This window comes from Nuphar pumila, chromosome 2, assembly GCF_984573655.1.
Source record: "Nuphar pumila chromosome 2, dmNupPumi1.hap1.1, whole genome shotgun sequence".
Taxonomy (NCBI): Eukaryota; Viridiplantae; Streptophyta; class Magnoliopsida; order Nymphaeales; family Nymphaeaceae; genus Nuphar; species Nuphar pumila.
Window position 1 is genome coordinate 142,272,444 of NC_143250.1, and position 20,964 is coordinate 142,293,407.

The 20,964-nt window shown below is 36.9% G+C and overlaps 1 protein-coding gene across 1 annotated transcript in view; it reads right to left on the minus strand.

The window, feature by feature from the left end:
- Window positions 1–20,964, minus strand: part of LOC149847391 (auxilin-related protein 2-like) — a 41,170-nt gene that overhangs the window by 1,263 nt on the left and 18,943 nt on the right. Inside the window, exons 2-7 of the mRNA XM_089996990.1 lie at window positions 3,370–5,029; window positions 3,152–3,290; window positions 2,944–3,041; window positions 2,717–2,782; window positions 2,316–2,405; window positions 460–636 (exon numbers count right to left, since the gene is read on the minus strand). Of these exons, the coding sequence (XP_089853116.1) occupies window positions 460–636; window positions 2,316–2,405; window positions 2,717–2,782; window positions 2,944–3,041; window positions 3,152–3,290; window positions 3,370–5,029 (2,230 nt within the window). The remainder of the gene's footprint in view (window positions 1–459; window positions 637–2,315; window positions 2,406–2,716; window positions 2,783–2,943; window positions 3,042–3,151; window positions 3,291–3,369; window positions 5,030–20,964) is intronic.

Below are 20,964 nucleotides of genomic sequence, written 5' to 3' on the forward strand. Positions count from 1 at the left end.
CTCAGCCATGGCTTCCAATCAGGTAGTATCCCTTTCATTGTACCTTGGCAAAATGTATACCCTCTTGGGCACCTTCATCATTACAAACTATGGAATTATAGCCAAGATGGATTCAAATAAACAATTTCTAAATTTGTCATATTATCATTAGTCTTAGCCCCCCTCAAAGAATTGCAAAGTTACAACGGATCTCATAATTTCCAAGTAATTACAAAACAGAAATTCTGATGTGTGTGTTTGTTGGAAGCTTATGTCGATACTGCAGTACAGATTGAATTGTTACTATATGCCCATCAAAGAAAAGACCTAAAGGTATCTGATAGAGAAATTATTTGAAATGGAAAAGCAACATGAAATGCAAGGGGAACAAATAAAGCATGAAGCTGATGCTAATACATTCACTGAACAGAATATCTATGTTAATCTTGAAGTGAAGCGACTCTATCATAAATAAAGTACCTTAAGCAGGTCAAACACTTTCTCTGCAATATACTTTTGCTGAATAGTTGCACCCTTCTGTTGCACCTTATCAGGGTGGACACACAAGGTTGCTTTCCTATAAACTTTCTTTACAGAAGCAGCAGTAATCAAATCAGTCAATGACACTGGTTGCCATCCACTTTCAGGCCAGAGAACCTGCTCATTGTCAAAAACATACACCAGTCAGCACATGACAGATGATAAATCATGGCAACTTCGAGTTCTGTTTCTCCTCCAACATGATTGGAGCAAAAAAAAATTTTAATTCCTTTGTAAGCCTGTGAACACCCAGTATGATCAGCATGAGACAGGCGAGTTGGAAGGGCCATTCAATCAAGTCACAGAATGACAGACTGAACCCAGATGAAATATCATTATAGACAGCAATATTCTGAAGGCATTCTCAACATTTGTCACCATGCTAGCAAAAAAAGGTTTGTTTCTTTGCAAATGAAGTACTATCACAATGTTGGCCATTCCCATTCCACTTTCTGGGATAGTATGCTTGTTTCAACACCCATTCATTATTCATGGTCAAATTGATTCACCAACCAGACTCAATCTTCAGCTCCATTTTCTAATCAACGGAGCTTCCACAACACCTTTGAGAGAAAAAGGAAGCAATGATGATTAATTTCATCAGTACAGAGTTTGACCAAAATGAAATAAACAAGTCCTTTTAGCAACGAAAGTCTACCACCATTTATGTTTCAATCACGATCAGCGAAGGTACTCCAATATCATGCGGTCTAAAATGCCCATGGGCAGCCTTGATATGCTTTGAAAATCCCACTAATGCATGTGATTATTTCCACATCTATCTCTATTCAATTGATTGTCTTACATCAAAGTTCACAATAGTGCAGTTCATTTATAAAGTTCATCTAGTGTCTGGCTCAGTTTACCATGATAATAATGGGATTCAAAATAGGCTGATTGGTTATCCAAAAGAAGAGAAATATTAACTCATATTAGGCCATTATAGTCATAGATTACATCTTGTTGAGGAAAGAACAATACAAAAACAAAATTCATTCACCATCGCAGGGTCACCCAGCATGGCCAGCAGGGGGGTTGTGAAGGTGTGGAGTTAAAGACCCGGGATCAAACCCCACTGGCACACAGGTGTGTCCGTAGCTTTCAGAGGTGGCCCACATAAGGCAGGGTGCTTGTGGGGATCCACCCAGGGTTTTCCCTCGCTTCGACGTGGGTTCCTTGTCATCAAAAAATAATAATAATAATAATAATAAAATTCATAGAGATTTTATCCACTCTTTTCTAGCTTCCTCAAATCCAATAGCCGATACGCCATTGTCTTACTTTTTTGCATGAATCAGTATTCTGATTACTATCATGCACTATAATATTTCATAAATATAAAGTATAAACCATCCAACTAGTGGCCTATCAATACTCAAACGCATCACTTTTTAAGTCATTTTGCAATTAGGCCAACATTATATGGTCTAATTCTTGCCTTCTACCAGTTTCCTTCTACGTTACATCCACAGCTACTTCTTACTTCACAGAAATAAAATTAATTCAATCTCATTCTTGAGTTAATACATGAATGGAATAGATATTTATATACAATGTTTAATTAAGTTCCAAAGTATGAATTGAAGTACCCAGCAAAATTCATAACTACATACAAACCACCTCATAGCACAGATATCACAAATGCCAAAATCTTTTCTGCAAAACATTTCCTATAGATGCAGCTCGCATCAGAGCATTATCTCAGATAACACTAGGAAATAATCATACACGCTTAACAGCTGACTATTATAGAAACAAGGAACAATGTGTTAAAAGAAGAACAAGGATAAACTTACGTATTGTAATGTTGACAATAAAGCACGTAAATTTCCTTCTTTTCCTGCAGCCCACCGTTTGATCTGAGGATCAAGTTCTTCTGCGATTCTCTGAATCAGGGGGAAAAAAATTATATATACATATAAGACTCATGCCATAAATGAAAGCAAGAAACATGATGAAAGTAAGGAAACATTCCTAAGAATAATTTTTTTTGAGCTAAATCACAAGCATCAAGATACAAGTACGAGCATAAAAATATTACTCTAAGATAGAGTGAAAACTTTCTGGAAAAATAAAACAACATGCTCTTGGTACTTTTCATAAGCACTTAGTCTAACAGATATGATAAACACTTTCTTGATGTATTATCATGTCTGAAATACATAGAGAATTTGGTGTAAACATCTTAATATCTTACATGTCTTTCTGCTTGATCCTTCTGAGTTTGCATGTCCCTTTCGTTTTTCTCAGCCAAAGCTTTTGCCTACACAAAAACATGCTTAATCTGAGAACACAAACAAATCAAACAGTAAATGACATACAGGTTATTGATTTTTCTCCCTTCTCTGAAAGCTCATTGAATTTAGCTTTTGAAATGCTATGCCATAAAACATAAGAATAAAGAAACATAATGGGTAGGCATACAGCACGCTCAAGTGTCCGCTGGTGCCGCTCGAATCTAGCTTTTCGCCTTTCTTCAGTTTCTCCTTCCACTTCTTGAAATTCCCTTGAAGATGGAACGCCTGCAATGGCCAAAAAACAAAGTGTAACAATAAAATAGAAGCATAAATCATAGAGGAAATCATGCAAACAAAACTTCCAAATGTGATGATACTTGGTAAAGCACCAGTACCTCCAAATATGGAAGTCAAATCATCAACCATATTTGTTGTGGATGATGCTTTCCTCATGGTAGATGGAGTTGCTGCAGGTGGCCTACGTGCTGCATCAGAAGCTCCTTTCTTTGGAACTTGGGTGTCAAAAATACTTTCCTAAAACATGCAGCTGAAAATGATGAGTTGTGGATAAATTACCATAAGGTACACAAGGATATCAACAGGCAACTCTTACCGAAGGAGTGGTCCGTTGCTTTGGTGCACTATTGGGTCGAGCACCCATACTAAAGAAAGATTCCAAGTCATCTCCATTTTTCTGCTGCTTTTCTTTTGCAGCAGCAGCTGCCCTTTCAGCAGCCCTTACCCTAGCTTCAGCATAAGCTCTCTCTACTGCTGCTCTCTCAGCTCTCAGCCGAGCCTCAGCAGTAGCCCTGTCTACAGCAGCTCTTTCTCTTGCTTCAGCCGCTCCCCTGTCTGCAGCTGCTCGTTCCCTTGCCTCTGCAGCTGCTCGTTCCCTTGCCTCTGCAGCCGCTCGTTCACGTGCCTCAGCAGATGCCCTTTCAACTGCAGCCCTCTCAGCCCGTTCCCTTGCGTCAGCAGCTGCTCGTTCTCTAGCCTCCGCAGCTGCCCTGTCAACAGCAGCTCTTTCTGCTCGTTGGCGTGCTTCAGCAGCTGCTCTCTCACGGGCCTCTCTAGTTGCCCTCTCCACGGCTATTCTTGCCCTTTCCTTCTCAAGCTCCTTCTCCCTCTCTACTCTCTTCATTTCTCTCTCTTTCTCCTCTTCTCTCTGTTCTCTTTCACGCTCCAACTTTTCCTGTTGCTCCTGTTCTTCACGCTCTTGAGACATTTTCTCATCTCTTTCTATTCTTATAGATTCTCTAGTTTTAGCAGCCTTAGCATCCTTTTCTCTCTCCCTTGCTTCTTTGGCTTGTTTCATCTTTGCTTCAGCTCTCTCCATTGCTTCCTTCATGGCAGCCGCTGATGCTGCAGCTGAATTGGCCTCCAAATCTTCTTCGGTCGGTATTGCATCTGCTCGTTCATCAGCATAGGTTCGCGTTCTGCCCATGGCAAAATCTTCAAATTCATCAATTTGAGATATGCCCGAACTCTTCATAGAATCAGCAGCAGCCTGGGTGAACTGGTGTTGTTGAGCAGATGCAGTGAAAGATGAGTATTCATTATCCTTTCTTTTTGCATCTGAAGCAAAAGAAGAGCTTCTCCCTGATTTTGATGTTGTTTTCTTAGCAGGTAGTGGTGGTGATGGCCTTGAAGGCGGTGGAGCACTTGTAGGTTGCGTGAACAGAGGAATTTCATCCACTGTGAGCCATATGTCAGCAGCAGATTCCATGTTTTCATCAGACTTGGGAGATGAAACCTGTGCATGTGGTGCAAATGAACCTAAATTTACACCTGAAGAATGACCACCACTTCTATTACCCATTTGCTGAGAATCAGATGAACCACTAGGGACATCAAACAGTGTTTGATGAGAATCTCTGTAATTGCTATTATGGTCCTTCTGTATGTTGTTCTCCAAGATTTTCCTAACAAATTTATCATCATTATGAATTTTTCCAGTAGTAGTTCGAACAGGACCACCTTGCTGTCCGAATCCAGATGAGTTCTTATCCCTTTCAGAAGAAAATAAAGGCACACTTTTAGGAAAACCATCAAAGGCATCATTCTCATGAAAGAATCCGCCATTAACTGAAGAAGAGTCCTTAGTGCTTGCTGAGTTGCTGGGCATATTTATGTGTTCAAGAGGATCAGTGAACAACCCTGAGGACTGTGCTGGCATTGAATTCGTTTCTAGAATAACAAAAGGGTCATCTGATGCACTAGCAGGTGATTTATCAGAAGTTGAATGCTGAAAGTGGTTCATTTCTTTAGGTTCCCTGCACACCATAAAATGACCAGTAAGATACTGTATAGCTTAATAAACATAATTTAGAATTAGGCAAAGGTGCCACAACTCAAAACAGGAAGAACAACACAAGCTTTCTTGAGAAATGGCCACAAGTTCATTAAAATGGCAAAAATAGTGTAGAGAGCTACGCATGAAGGCAAACAGTGAATGCAATAGAAGAAAAGCCACTCACTGGCATTACAACCTCCATACACAAGACTACTTCATACTACAAATAAAACATTGATGCTGCTGACATGATAGAAGCATACTCTGCAATTGCATCGTCATTGACTCCATGTCCCTCTACATCATTCAATTTTAGTCAGAAGATGTGATAAGAGCAATGCTCATTTGCATTGCATGACACATTCTCTTAATCCAAAATATTATGCAAATAAGTGACGGGCAGGTGGTATTGGTCATGCCCCTCCAAATTTAGACCCAGATTTATCAAGACATAGAAATATGTGTATGATAAGACTTTTTCCAGAAGCATATCTTCTAAATCAAGTAACACAAGAGTTTAAAAAAATTTCATCTTCGAGATTATATGGACCGACATTATTCGCGAGAGAGGAGAATAATATAAATCTTATCACATGGTGGTCAACATTTGGATCAGAAACACCTCTTCTCCAACGTAGTTCATCTTGTTGTGAAAGAAATTAAAGCACATATTCTTAAATCCACAACATGAACAGAAACAAACTCACCAGCAAACATGCAGAGGATTTAGTATATGTTCATTCAAATCTTCGACTACTTTCGCAAACCAATGATGAATACAGGTACTAATTTGCTCTTTTAGTTATTTGATTATTTCTTAGTTTTTCATTTAAATATATTTGTATTGTATTTAACATTTTCAAATTGAGTTTGTAACGCAGACAAGGAACATCTAAATTTTAGGATGTAAACCCAAAAGAGTGTGACTTCGAGGGAGAGCATGATTTCAACATGATAAACATAGATTTAGCCGAGCGCAATATTCCTTCTAATGATGTATTTGATGATAAAGAAGAAAATTATTAAGATCCATTACTTCATCATCATTTATGTAATTATTCATGGTCCTGTTGCGGCACCTCTTTTGGTATGTAATTTAGTTCTTTTTTGCTTTACTTATTTGATTGATATTTAGGTTGATTTATGTAATTGCTTTACTTATTTGATTGATATTTAGGTTGATATATTTCATGCATGATGAATGATATTATGACAATGTTAACTATTAAAACTTTAAAATTATATATATATATATATAACTATTAAAACTTTCAAAATGCATAGTGGCATGTTATCTGTGATTTTCGGATATGAATGTATCGATGATCAGATGGATCATCTTGGGCGGTGTGAGCCTCGAGCACTGGATGCTCCTTATTTAATTATTGTTAAATGCATCGCAAAAATCGCATTTATTTTTATTGCATTGTATTGCATTGTTCTATGTGTTTCCACGGGCGGGAGTCCCGTGATGACTCTCGTAGATTGTATTGCATTGTTCTATGTGTTTCCACGGGCGGAAGTCCCGTGATGACTCTCATAGGGGTAGATGTGAGTTGTTGTCTTTGTTTGCATGTTAAGTTGTAAATTAAAGAAATGGGGCAATAGTAATATAATGAAAATAAAAGAACAGTGTAATATACTTTCTATGATGTCTCATCAAGAGTACGGGACTCTTGGAGTTGCAGTTTTGGGAAAACCACGAGGATACAAAAACTCGGTGTCATTATTGTTGCCCCTGAACTCGATATTGAGGTTCTTTTTCTTGGCCACGGTTTTAGGAAAAATCCGCCACTTTGCCTGGGGTGGTGTGTAGACACAACTGTTGTTTTGGTATACCAAGAAAAGTGACACTTGTGGATGGGGTAGTCTCTGGTGTCCCCGACATTAGATGGGTAGTCTAATGTTTCGAAGGTTGTTTCTGTCGAGGGCTAAGTTTGAAACCCAATAATAAAATACAAATCGTGTGCTAAGCTACTTTGAGAACCTAAATTAACCTCAGAGATTTTACATGTTTGGTATATCCGCAGGCAACGATAATTAAAAAGAGAAACTTAAAATATATGCATTTAATAGGGTATGCATATGAAAAAAAATCCTAATAAAAGATAATAATTTACTCATACTTTGCACTGAAGTCATGCATATTCCTGTTATGCATTAGATCATGCATGTTTACCTGTTCTCTTAACTGTTAAATGTTGGTAAATGCTTAATGTTGTTCCTTAATGTATGTTAAATGATTGTATTGCTTAAATTGTGATCTCTGCTAGTTATTAAATATTCCCTCATGCTTAATAATTGTCTCTAATGCATGAATGCTTAATCGAATCATGAATTTGTCATAATTACATACATCTAAGTTATTTCATGAATTCCTATATGTATTCTTTATGCTCATTTGATTCATTAGAGGGATTCGTACGCAGAATTTCTCGAATTTCTGACACCCTATTTCTGTAGTTTTTTGCAACCGCAAAGGATCAGTGAAGCGACTCGCTTCCGAGAAGAGCTACGAATGCTACACGTTTGCTAAACAGCTTCACAGAGGGATAGTGTGACTCTGCTTTTCTTTACATTCAATTGTTTATGCACTCTGAATTTCCTTATGCAATTGTCTCGAGACTATCATTAATTATTCACTAAAAGTTTGGTTTGGTTTGGTATGGATGATAAATGTAAGATCCCTTCTAGTTGGTTGGGTTATCCAATAATGAGAGGAACTGTAAAGACCCCGGGTCTCTGGGAATGTTTCCGCAATGATTTAAAAAAATAATTCTGCATTTTCAAAGGGTATGAGTTGGGGTCGTTACATATGCACAACAATATGTCAATTGATGCAATTATATGCAATACGTGATGATCATTTTTCACAAATTTAAATAAGCAATCAACACAGAGAAGATGAAATTTTATATTACCTCATAAAATCGCCAATCAAGGGACACGTGCACCAAGGCACAAAGATCTAATCAAAGGAGAAAAATAATAGTTTTAAGAAGCTTAATCTAAATCATAAGTCCACTATGAGACAATGAAGGCACATATATAGAGATTCAAAAAGATCTTTCATATAGATGTTTAATACATAATTTTCTCTAATCATGAACTCACATATGTCATACAAGAAATTTCGCAACAAGTGCATAATCTCTAAGAATCATTATATAAAATATCAAGAAAGAAACCACTAAGAGTTGCAAGAGAACACAAGAATCCAAGTTAATAAATCATCAATAGGCAAAACACATAAAGTTACTTAAGACTCAACAATAAGGATTTTTTTTAAAAATATGTTCTAACATGAAAGGAAACAAGGTTTCTCGAAGATGTTCACCAAATCAACAAAGTGAGCACCCAAAGAGTTCTACCAATGCATCAAAAGAACATACACAAGTCACAAGATGGGCTCACACACTAAATCCACCCAAGGTGGTTAACACAACAAAATAATATTTTATTGATGATAGGATAGAAAAAAAAGTATCCACTAAAACTTTAAACGAACAAACACAACAAGTGTCTAAGGACACACCAAAGCAAGAAACATGAAAAACATGTAATCATAATTTTAAAATCCTTAATAAATCACATATTTACTTAGTACATAACTTTTAATATGCTTTGTTAAAACAAAAGTACTAGCATATTCAAAATATACTTTGAATCAACATACTCATGCAAGAGCCAACAAAACAATAATACATTTAAAAGGAGATTTAAAAGAAAACTTTAATTTCAATTAATTTGAAAAACATGTCAATTTTTCAACATAACATACCAAAAACAACTTTTGAAATTTTACCATAGACACTACCAAATATAAAACATATACTGGAACGAGAGATCATCGAGTCCAAGCCATTGATCAATTAAGAGTTTTCTTTAGATGAACAAACACGTCCAAGATACCAAGACCAAGATGCCAAGTTTTGATACCATGTCAGGAGAATGACGTGAATCCTGATGTGCTCTAAAATGGATCAAGAACCAACAAATACAATGTATTTGAATACATATTCATCATAGAAATAAGTCATCGGGATTCGGTCAACCAGGTGTCGCACCCGCGTCATCATCGGGATTCGATCAAACAGGTGCCGCACCCGCGACGACGCAACGCGGGTGCGGCACCTGCATGTGGTCAATGCACCCAGGGTAAAAAATGTTCAATGTTTGGACTAAAAAAAAAAGAAGCCCGATAAAAACAGGTTGAGAGGAGGATTAGGGCAGAGTTTTTTTGCCCTACAATCCTTCAAATCTCTCCTCCCGACCCCGACGCCAGCGACGACTAGTCTCCCTACCCCGATGCCAGTGACGACCTTGAGCGACACCGTCCAGTACACATTCTCTCTCTCTCATTTAGATGATGCAAAATTTGTATTTTAGACGATGAAAAATCTATATTTTTAATTGATGCAAAACTTGTAGTTTAGATTGATGAAAAATCTGTAATTTTAGGTGTTGAAAAATCTTGTTTTATTTATAGATGTTCACGTTGGGTTTTAAAGCAACGAGAATCAGATTTTTTTTTCCAGAGGTTCACGTTGGATTTTAGGGAAAAAAACTTTGTTTGACAGATGCTCACGTTAGGGTTCAAATTAAAAAAAACACTATTTGATAGGGATTGGAATGGGTTTTAGGATTCATGAAAAAATTCTATATTCCCTTTTTACCTATATGTTGTTCGTTATTTTATTGTGCACATGTGCAATTTAATTGTTTCTCTGTAATGCATTGCTCCTGTAAATTTGGATGTACTGTGTGTTGGGATTTTCATGCATAGCAGTAGGTTGTTTGCTTTTTTTTTTTTTGCTAGCTATGTATATCTGCTGTTATGCAAACCTGTATGTGTAGAGGTACATGTGTTTCCTTTAAAAAGCCTATGTACCTGCATCATTGCTGTTGCATATTTACATGCAATTTTTATGATGTATGTGTTTTAAATTTTTAATGAAGAGGTACAGGGGTTTTCTTTTTGTTGTGCACATGTATATGTGTTTTGGATGATGCCATGTACATGCAGTTTTTAGTGCCTATGTACATACATTTTTGGTAACACTTGTACATGTAGTTCTTAATGCCATGTACTTGCAGGTTTTATTTAAAAACCCTTTTGGTATTTATTTATACATGCTACTACTATATTTTTTAGAACTTATTGTATATGTTATTGACCATGCACTCAATATTTTTAATCTTGATCATGTGCATAATTGATTTTAATATAACATTTTTTTTGTTTTCAGGATAAAAATGTCGGATAAAGAGAAAGGACTTAAGTCATCCTCATCCCCACATGTGAGCTATGCCGCTAGTGTTGCCGGTAGTTGTAGTGGGAATGTTGATTCAAGTTTTTTAGCTGCAACTTGTGATGATATGGGGCCACTATAGACACATGCAGATAAGCGTGCAAAAACTGAAGGAGGTGGTAGAAACAAGAGATTTCGATGCAAGCTTTGTGAAAGAGATTTTGTTGGGTCTTACACAAGAGTTAATGCTCATTTGTTGAAGATACTAGAACATGGCATTTCAGGATGCAAAAGAGTTTATGAGGCAATGCGAAAACAATACAAGAAAATACAAGAAGAATATGAGAAGAGAAAGACAATGAGTGATTCTTGTGCAATTAATGTGTCACTTTTAAGCCACCAAGAAGATGCTAAAAAAAAAAAGTGAATGCAGGAGGTAAAGGAAGAGGAACGATACAAGCAACATTCAATAGATATGAAAGGGAGGAGATAGATAGAAAAGTAGGGAGGTGTTTTTATTCTAGTTCACTTCCATTTAATGCATCTAGAAATCCTTATTGGAAGGATCTATGTCTCAGGGACTCAGCTAGCAGGGTGTCGCACACGCATCGACGCGGGTGCGGCACCGAGTGTGGTCAACCCGACCCTGGGTGCGTTGACCGCACCCAGGGTCATTTTGGTCCATTTTTGTTTTTTTTTCAATTTTGCCCTATGAAATGGGCTGCGAATGGTCCATTTTTTTGGTTTTTTTTTTTAAAAATTGCCCTAAGAAATGCGTTGCGGAATTTAAAAAAAATTGTGTGTATGTGTGTGTGGGGGGGGGGGGGGGGGCACTGCCCCCTATAACCCCCCCGCAAGGGGCACCCCCCCTGGACCCCCGCCCACTGACCGCGCAGCGGGACCCGCACCAGGGGGAACCCCCGAGCCCCCCTTATATATATATATATATATATTTATTTATTTTTTTTACATTTTTGACCCTGCCGCACCCCCGCACCCGGGTTTTTTAGAAGTGACGAATCCCCGCACCCGCACCCATGTGACATAGGGAAGGATTTAATTACTTCTTTGGCAAATTGTAATTTGAGTGGCTATGTACCAAAGTTACCGAAAGCGCCTATACATTAGGGGAAGCGCGCTTTCCCGAGACGCGCTTCAGAAGTGCGAAATGCAGCGCTTCCGAAACGTGCGGGGAGGCACACGATTAAACTAGGAAGCGTGTTTCCCTTCGTACCCCTTTAAAGGGGTACGCGTACCCGTGTAAAGGAAAACATGTATCCCTTTAAATGGGTACGCCTTTCCCTTTAAAGGAGGTGATTTATTTAATTAAAAATAAAATAAAATCAATGGACATTTTTGCCCTTTTTTAACCTTTTTTACCAAAAAAATAAAAGAAAAAGTTTTCTTAATAAGGGCAAAATAGAGATTTTTAAAAACTCGTGAAAAAACAAAAACTCGAAAAGGGCTTTAGGGTTTTTCTTTTTCACCATTGCTTCGTCTGACTCCTCCCTCTCTCTCTCTCTCTCAAGATTTCAGCTACCGACCGGCGACCTCCAAGACTTTCGACGACCTTCACCGACGCCCGACAACCTTGCGATGAGGATCTTCAGGTATGTTACTCTCCTCTCACTCTCTCTATCTCTTTATCTCTTCATCTCTTCATCTCTTCTCTCCATCTCATGACTCACGCTCTCTCTCACGGAATACCCACTCGGCCCAGCCGAGTTAGGTTATGTAGCAATCTAGTGTTTTGGATCCCATAGGCATGGTAGCCGCATTGGTCATGCGGTCCTCCTTCCAGAACCACCTTCATTTGAAAATGGTATTTCTGCTGGTGATAGTCGGATTCATGCCCGGTTCCCAGCCTTTCCATTTGTTGCTCCTCCTCCATCATCCCCTGCATCTTTCCTTCAATCTGAACCTCTGTCTGCTGGGCAATCACCTGCTGGTCTTCTATCCCTTTGTTCCCTCTCTTCTAATGTTTATTCTCCAGGTGGACCTTCCATCTTTGCTATTGGCCCCTATGCGCTTGAGAGCAGTTAGTCTCACCTCCAGGTGGACCTTCCACGGCTCCCTTCACGCCACCTCCGGAATCTGTTCTTGTGACCACTGAAATCATTATTGAAATTCATTTTATTCTTGTTGAGCTTATGCTTGATTTTCTATCATCACTATTAGGACTCTAATAAAGTTTTATTTTGAGTGTTATAAATTTACCAATTCAGCTATCGATTCCATTTAGCACAAAAAATATATATTAATTTTGTATGTATGATGTTATATATACGAAATCACTAATTGCTAGCAATATATTCTAGTTTTTCTCAAAAAAGCGCTATTTGGCAGTGATTTTCTTTGTTTGATGTTATATATGTAGAGAACTAGATGATGATCTTTGTTTAATGTTATATAAATTCGTGAGATGGAAGTGAACAATTCTCGCCTGTAGTTACCCCATTCCTTTAGTCTAAAATATCCTAGCATGTGGGTGGAGGTTTTTCAACAAAATATACATGCATAAATTATAAGGAGTTCTGTCTTTTTTTTTTTAATGAGCTACTTTTGGATGATTGGTATCTATCTATTTATGAAAGAAAAACTAGACGAACTAATGCTTAGAAAACATTAGCGTTGAATTTCATTAGTTTTGCTTGCTTAGATATTGGCATGCATTTTGTTGTTAGGAAGATATGCGGAGCTGTTGTACACAATTAATTAGATTAACACATTATGTTTTCTATGAAGTGAAGGAAAAAAGTCAAGTTGATCATGCATGTGGTCTCATTGTTACCAAGCCCACCAATGCTTCGAGTTTAATTTTTTTACTTTTGGTGTTTAAGATATCTACTGATTGTTTATTTTTTGTTTTATTTTTTGTTTTATTTTTGGTGTTTAAGATATATAAACATAGATCTTTCATGGTTTCACCTCCTTGAATGTTGTTTATTTTTTTGTTTTAGTAATTGGTAAATTATGAGAGTAATGATTTGTGTTCTTCACTCTCCATCCTTTGTTGTTAATAATAGTTTTTTTTAAAGTGTTTTAGGCTCATTCTTATACTTTTATTATGCAGGTATATTTGTCTATTATTTGCTTCACTAATGACCATCACAAACTACGATCATAACAATTATGATGATGATGATTCTTTTTGCAATTTGGAGCATAAATAGTCTAGTGGTGTTGGGAATAACAATGCAAGAAAGGGCAAGGGGTTTTCTAATTGTTCATTTAAGTTTGAGGACAGAAAAAAAATTGATGAGGAAGATGAAGAAGAATATGACTTGGATGACTACTATTCTAAAGATGACCCAGATGACGAACCACGTAGCATGCATAAAACAACAGTGTTATGGCGTCATGTATTGAAACAAAAGAAAAGTGGGCAAGGAAAGCAAGGTGGAACTCAGGTTTTTAGGTGCAGGCACTGAAAAAATATTTATCATGGGTCATATACTCGAGTTTTTGCACATCTCATGGGAGCTCCAAAGAAAAAAAGTGTTGGGATTACCTTTTGTCCTGTAGTTGCAAAAAATGACAAATTGGCAAGAAAAATTAAGAGGCAAGTTAGATGAGAGAAAGTTTCATCAAGTGCATTTAAGTTGAAGAGATCAAGAATTAATAAATTGAAGCTTATTAGTATGACTACATCTTCTAGTGGAAGCCGAAACAAGTTGATATTTGCGATACTTTTAAAAAGGTAGAAAGAGACGATGTAGATCATAAAATTATCAGGGTTTTTTGTGCAAATGACATATCTTTCAATGTGCTTCGATCACCGTAGTGAGAAGAGATGATATCTGCAGTTAGTAAAGTGCCTGGATATAAACCCCCATCATATGAAAAAGCTCGAATAACGTTGCTTGACAATAAGAAAGAGTGTGTTTACAGAGAGTTAAGTGAATTTTGAGAAAAGTTTGAGCAGTTTGGAGTTTTCATTGTCTCAGACGGTTGAACAAATATAAAGAACAAACACCTGATAAATATACTTGCATCAAATTGTTTTGGCTCGATGTTCTTATATGCGAGCGACTTTTCTAATATGCAACAATCAGCTGCAAATATTATCGAGTTTTTAAAGGCAGAATTTAAACTTGTGGGGCCTTTTAATGTAGTGCAAGTGATTACAGACATTGCAGCAAATTGCAAGTTAGTTGATGAAGAATTAAAATAAACGTATAAGTATATTTTTTGGTCACCTTGTATTGTGCACACACTTAATTTGATCTTCAAGGATTTGGCACATGAGTTTCATTGGTTAAGAGAGACATATTTGCAAAATAAATAAATTGTGAAGTATATCACCAATCATTGGAAAGGATTAGCAATCTTTAGAAGTAATGAAAAATTAGAACTAATAAAGATTGCAAAAACAATGTTTGCTTCACTACTTTGAAGCGCTTGCTTGATGTGAAGGAGAGCTTGGGGCTTACAATCATATCAGATAGATGGAGCGAGTGAAAGCAATCATGCACTGATGAGACTATGAAAAAAATGACGGTTACACCAAATACAACTGCTCTTGATAATGAATATTAGGATTCTCTTCGTTTAGCATTATTGATTACAAAACTCATCTACAAGATGATTAAATTTTGTTATCAGGAAGGCCCTATAATTGGTGAAGTGTATGAAGGCATGGACAACATGTTGGAAGAAATCAAAGACAATCTAAAAAGACAACCAGATTTGTATGAAAAGATTCATAAGATTGTCTCAAATAGATATGATCGAATGAATGTGCCTCTCCATAATCTAGCCCACATGCTTACTCCAAAATATTACGAGTCAGAGTATCTCAAGATCCCAGCACCAAGAGGGGTCAAACAAGTTTCTCCTGGTAAAATTTTTATTCTATCTATTTAATAAATTTTAAAGTTTAATGATTTAATTTTTTTATTATCTCATTTGTATTTTCTTATTATAGTTAAACATTTTTTTCTGCAAAAAAGAACAATGATATCATAGATGATGCAATGCTCGCGCTTGAAGTCATATCTACTAGAAATGAAGAGCTCTCTACACTTTACAGGTCACAACTTATAGCTTTTGCAACAAGAAGTAGAAGATTTAGTCCAAATACAGCAAGAATAGATGCATTGAATCCTATAATGACGATCCTTAATTGATGGCATTTTTATGATAGTGATACACCCGAGTTGAGAGCATTAGCAATTACGGTTTTATCTCAACCTATTAGCACATCTTCTGCAGAAATAGCGTAGAGCACCTATAGCTATATTCACAATGTTAAAAGAAATAGGCTCAATGAAGATTGTGTTTATACCTTGATGTATATTCATTTCAATCTTCGATTGATTGATAGATATAATTAAAGTGTTGTACTTTTGTTTTGCTATATTATAAAATATTTATCTATCATTGATTATTTGTTAACAACTTAGCATTCATATTTTGTATTCTTGTTATAAAAAGGTGCAACAATCGCTACAAATAAGGACCTAGTAAAAAATAAGATATCAATCCAGAACTTTCTATTATAGAAGAAAATACGTTGAGATTAGAGGACATGCGTTGGAGAGATTTGGATGATAGTGCACAACAATCAAGCATTATTTTCAAATCCAAATCCAAATCCAAATCCAAAGATGCACAACCAAGAGCTCCATTGTCTCTAATAATTGTAGACAGGGGCAGCCACCTGTGTAGAGAGAGAGAGGGAGAGAGAGAGAGAGAGACGGCTGCACAGAAAACTCAATGACATAAAATTGATTAGGGCTTCTCTCTATATTAAATAGAGAGAGACAAAAAAGAGAAATTACATCTAAATCCTTATAAGAGTAAAATTTCAAAAAGACTCTAATATAAGAGTACTTAACATAAAACCACCTATTCTCAACACTCCCCCTCAAGCTGGAGCATAGATATCAATCATGCTCAGCTTGTCACAACATTTGGAGAAATTTGGCCTAGCAAGAGGCTTTGTAAACATATCTGCAACTTGGTCTTCCGACTTTAGGTATTTTGTAGTGATATGCCCAGCTTGAATCATATCTCTTACATAGTGACAATCAACCTCAATGTGCTTTGTTCTCTCATGAAAGACAGGATTGTTTGCTATATATGTTGCCGCTTTGTTATCACACATCATGGTCATTGGAGAGGAAACCTTCACCTGAAGATCATGAAGAACAGTGCGAACCCATATCAATTCAGCAGCTGTTTGGGCCATAGCCCGATATTCTGATTCTGCACTTGACCTGGAAACCACATTTTGTTTCTTACTTCTCCATGAAATCAAGTTGTCTCCCAAAAACACACAGAATCCTGTGGTAGACTTTCTATCTACTACAGATCCAGCATAGTCAGCATCAGAATAGGCTACTATCTCCAGAGTTCCACCTTTCCTGAACAATAACCCCTTTCCAGGAGAAGATTTTAGATATCTGAGAATCATTATGGCTGCATTCCAGTGTACCTCAGTTGGTTTTTCCATAAACTGGCTAACTTTGCTTACTGCTAAAGCAATATCTGGTCTGGTAACAGTTACATATAATAACTTTCCTACTAGGGAGCGATAGCTTTTGCTATCAACTGGTTTTGACCCTTCTTCAAACAATTGAACTTTATGGTCCATGGGAATATTTGCTGGTTTAGCTCCCAACATGCCCGTTTTCTTTAATAAGTCAAGAACATACTTCCGTTGAGACAAAACCATCCCTTCACGGCTTCTAGCGACTTTTATACCCAGAAAATACCTGAGTGACCCAAGGTCTTTTGTAACAAAGTGTTTTTGAAGATGAGCCTTTGTGGCTTCAATAGCTTTCACATCATCTCCTGTAAGAATGATGTCATCCACATATACCACCATAACAACTATGCCAGAACTAGTTTTCTTTATAAAAAGTGTATGATCTGCTGCTGATCTATTAAAGCCAAATCTGGACATCACGTCAAACAACTTTTGAAACCATGCACGAGGACTTTGTTTCAAGCCATAAATCGCCTTTCTCAATCTGCACACCTTCTGACACTCCCCCTCAACCTCGAAACCTGGAGGTTGTTGCATGTAAACGGTCTCAGATAGATCCCCATATAGAAATGCATTTTTCACATCTAATTGACACAAGTTCCAACCATGCTGAACAGCTACTGAGAGAACAAGACGGATGGTACCCATCCGTGCAACAGGAGAAAAAGTTTCAAAGAAGTCAATTCCATATGTCTGAGTGTTAAAATGTAAAACTGTACATATATGTATATATAATAATATTATATTATTATATATATATATAAATACATTTTTAATTTCTTTCTTTTCTGTATTTTTTTTCCTTTATTTTTATTTTTTTGTCTTTATGTCATCTAGTTCAGTTTGAACTAGAATGACTGTTGCTAGTCAAGTCCTGTCCAGACTTGACTAGCAATAGAGCTGTTGGACTGACACAGTCGAACAACTCTTAATAGAGCTGTTGGACTGACACATTCCAACAGCTCTAAATAGAGTTGTTGGACTGTGCCCAACAGCTCTATTGAGTCCTCTTTCAGCTGTGTATATAAAGGGGTGCAGCCCCTCTTGTATTTTACCCCAATGCTTCTTAAGCAATTGGTTTTTCATATCAATAAAGAATACATTTTTATTTTTATTTTGTTTCCAGTTATACCCTTTTTAAGGGTTGTGCTTTAGTGTCATTCTTGACACTTGCTCTTGTTAATCAAAGCACGTGTTTCGAAGATCCCCATTTCATTTCATGGTATCAGAGCCGCGGAAGTACTAAATCTTGAGGAAAAGCTGCCTCGGTTTTCGTGCCCGTTTGCAAAAGTGTTCGCCACTTGAAGAGAAGTGTTTTATCACTTCATTGGAGAAGATTTCACATCTTGTTGTATTGTTTTTTTTTCTTTCTTTCTCATTTTCCTTCTTGTTTCTCTTCTATCCCTATTCTTTCTCTCCTTGTAATCGATGGATGACAATGATAAAGTCACCATCATGCCTATGAAACTAAGCGATACGAACTATGTAACATGGGCTTCAATCATGAAGCACCATATATGGGGAAAAGGCTTATGGGGATTGTGGATGGTTCCGATTCGGAACCTAAGCTATCTCTTACTAAAAAGGAGGGAGATAAAGAGGTCCCTCTATCGGAAGAAGAGAAAATCAAGGCTATTGCCTCATACGAGAAGAAATGGAAAGAATGGAGAATATCTCATGCGAAGATAATGTCATGGCTTATCAATAGCGTTGACATTAAAAAATGCTCAAGTCTTGCCAAATTTGATCATGCCGATAAGGCATGGGAATACCTTAAGAATATGTATTCCCTTAAAGATATTGCACACGTGTGCAACCTCCAAGAAAAAGTTCGAATGATGACACAAGGAGACAAAACTATTCGTGAATATTACAATGGGTTGTCCGAACTTTGGGAAGAACTTTCCCTTTTAGAACCAAAGTGGCATTGTGCCGAAGACATCGAGCTTTGTCAGAAACAACTCGATGCTGAACATTTTTACCAGTTTATCACTGGATTAAGGCCGGAATTTGAAACCACTAAATCGGCCCTACTTCACCGGGGAAAAATTCCTTCTATTGTTGAAACTATTGAAGAGTTAACAATGGAAGAAAATCGTCTCCGGAAAGGTTCTTTAAAAATTGAAGATGATTCCGTTTTAGCCGTGTCTAGACCAGGGAATCATGTTCGATCATATAGGCCTCCTCACTTTAACCGACAAAATGGTGACTATGATAAGAAGAAAGTTATTTGTCATCACTGTCATGAACCGGGACACTACAGGCCACAATGTCCCAAACTTAAGGAGCTGAGAGAAAAAAGAGCTGCAATTGCTGGATCGGAGCCTAAAGATCAGGATGCACCAGTTTCCCTGGACCAACTAATGGAGATTCTTCAGCCTCTCATCAAAGGTGCCTCTTCCTCATCTGAAGCTTCAACCGGTGCAGCAGCCTCATCTTTTTCTGATTTAGGTAAAATTTCTTGGCTTCTTGACTCTGGTGCATCTTTTCATATGACCCCAAATAATCAAAGTCCATCCAAATGTGTTAAAAATAAAACAAGTGTGTCAAAGGTCTTTACTGCTGATGGGACTTCTCTTGAAATAGAAGGAATAGAAAATTTTGAAAAAATTTATAAAACAAATTTTTTTTTTATTCCAGAAATTAGACATGTTCCCAAATTAAATTTAAATCTTTTATCTGTATCTCAAATTTCTGATTATGGGTGTAATATTTCTTTTTCTTCTCATGGTTGTTGGGTACAGGATCGCCAGTCAGGCAAGCTGATTGGGGAAGGCCATAGAGAAGGAGGACTCTATTACATGGATTTTTTGGAAATGCCGAAGAAAGCTTTTTGTTATAATATTAAAAAAATAGAGTTGGAACTGTGGCATAAGAGACTTGGTCACCCACATATAGCCAAAATCCAACATTTTCCAAATCTAGGAAAATTTTGTAACTCTGAATCATTTGATTGTAAAGATTGTATTCTCGGCAAAATGAAAAGATTATCATTTCAGAACAGAACCTTTTTCTCTTCAAGACCACTTGAATTAATACACTCGGATGTTTGGGGTCCTGCACCAGTAATTTCTAAAGGAGGATTTGTTTACTATGTTATTTTTGTCGATGATTTCTCCCGACATACGTGGATGTACTTTCTCAAACATAAGTCTGAAGTATTTTCATACTTTCAAACTTTTCATAATATGGTTAAAAACAAATTTCAAAATGATATTACTATTTTTCGCACAGATTCAGGGGGAGAGTTTTTATCCACAGATTTTCAAAATTATCTTAAATTGCATGGCATCACACATCAAAGATCTTGTCCTTATACACCTCAACAAAATGGACTGGCAGAACGAAAACATCGCCATATTATAGAAACCACTAGAACTTTATTAATAGCAAATCAAGTCCCTAAAGACTTTTGGGCAGAAGCTGCCTTAACTGCCACCTATCTCATTAATAGGATGCCATCTTCTTCGTTACAAAATATCACTCCCATTGAAAAACTAATGAACATTTCTCCAGACTACTCTAGATTAAGAATATTTGGGTGCAAATGTTTCATATTTACTGACAAAAATGATAAACTTTCCCCTCGTGCGATTCCCTGTGCCTTTTTAGGATATGCTGAAAACCAGAAAGGTTATAGATGTTTTGACTTCAAAAATAATAAACTATATGTGTCTAGAAATGTTTCCTTTCTTGAAAAGGAGAGCTTCTTTGATTTTAGAAAATTAAAAGACGTCACTGAGTACTCCTTTTTGCTAGATCTAACATCAACATCTGATGAATATGACCTTGATTGTAACTTTGATGATGATCAAAGAATTATTGATCTTAATGTTGAAAATGAAGAAGTTCATAGAGATACTAGTATTCAATATTCCAGGCGACAAGAGTCTAATACTCCATGTGCACTTGAGAAATATTCTAACATTCCAACTAGACAATCATCCCGAATCTCGAGGCCTCCAGAAAAGTTTGTATCATACGAGTCTTTCTCACCCACATATAGGGCAGTTATTGCATTAATTCACTCATATGAAGAACCATCCACATATTTTCAAGCAAAAAATGATATCAAATGGATAGAAGCCATGAAAGCTGAATTAGATGCACTTGAAAAGGCTTCTACATGGAATATTCAAGATCTTCCTCCAGGGAAGAAAACTATAGGAT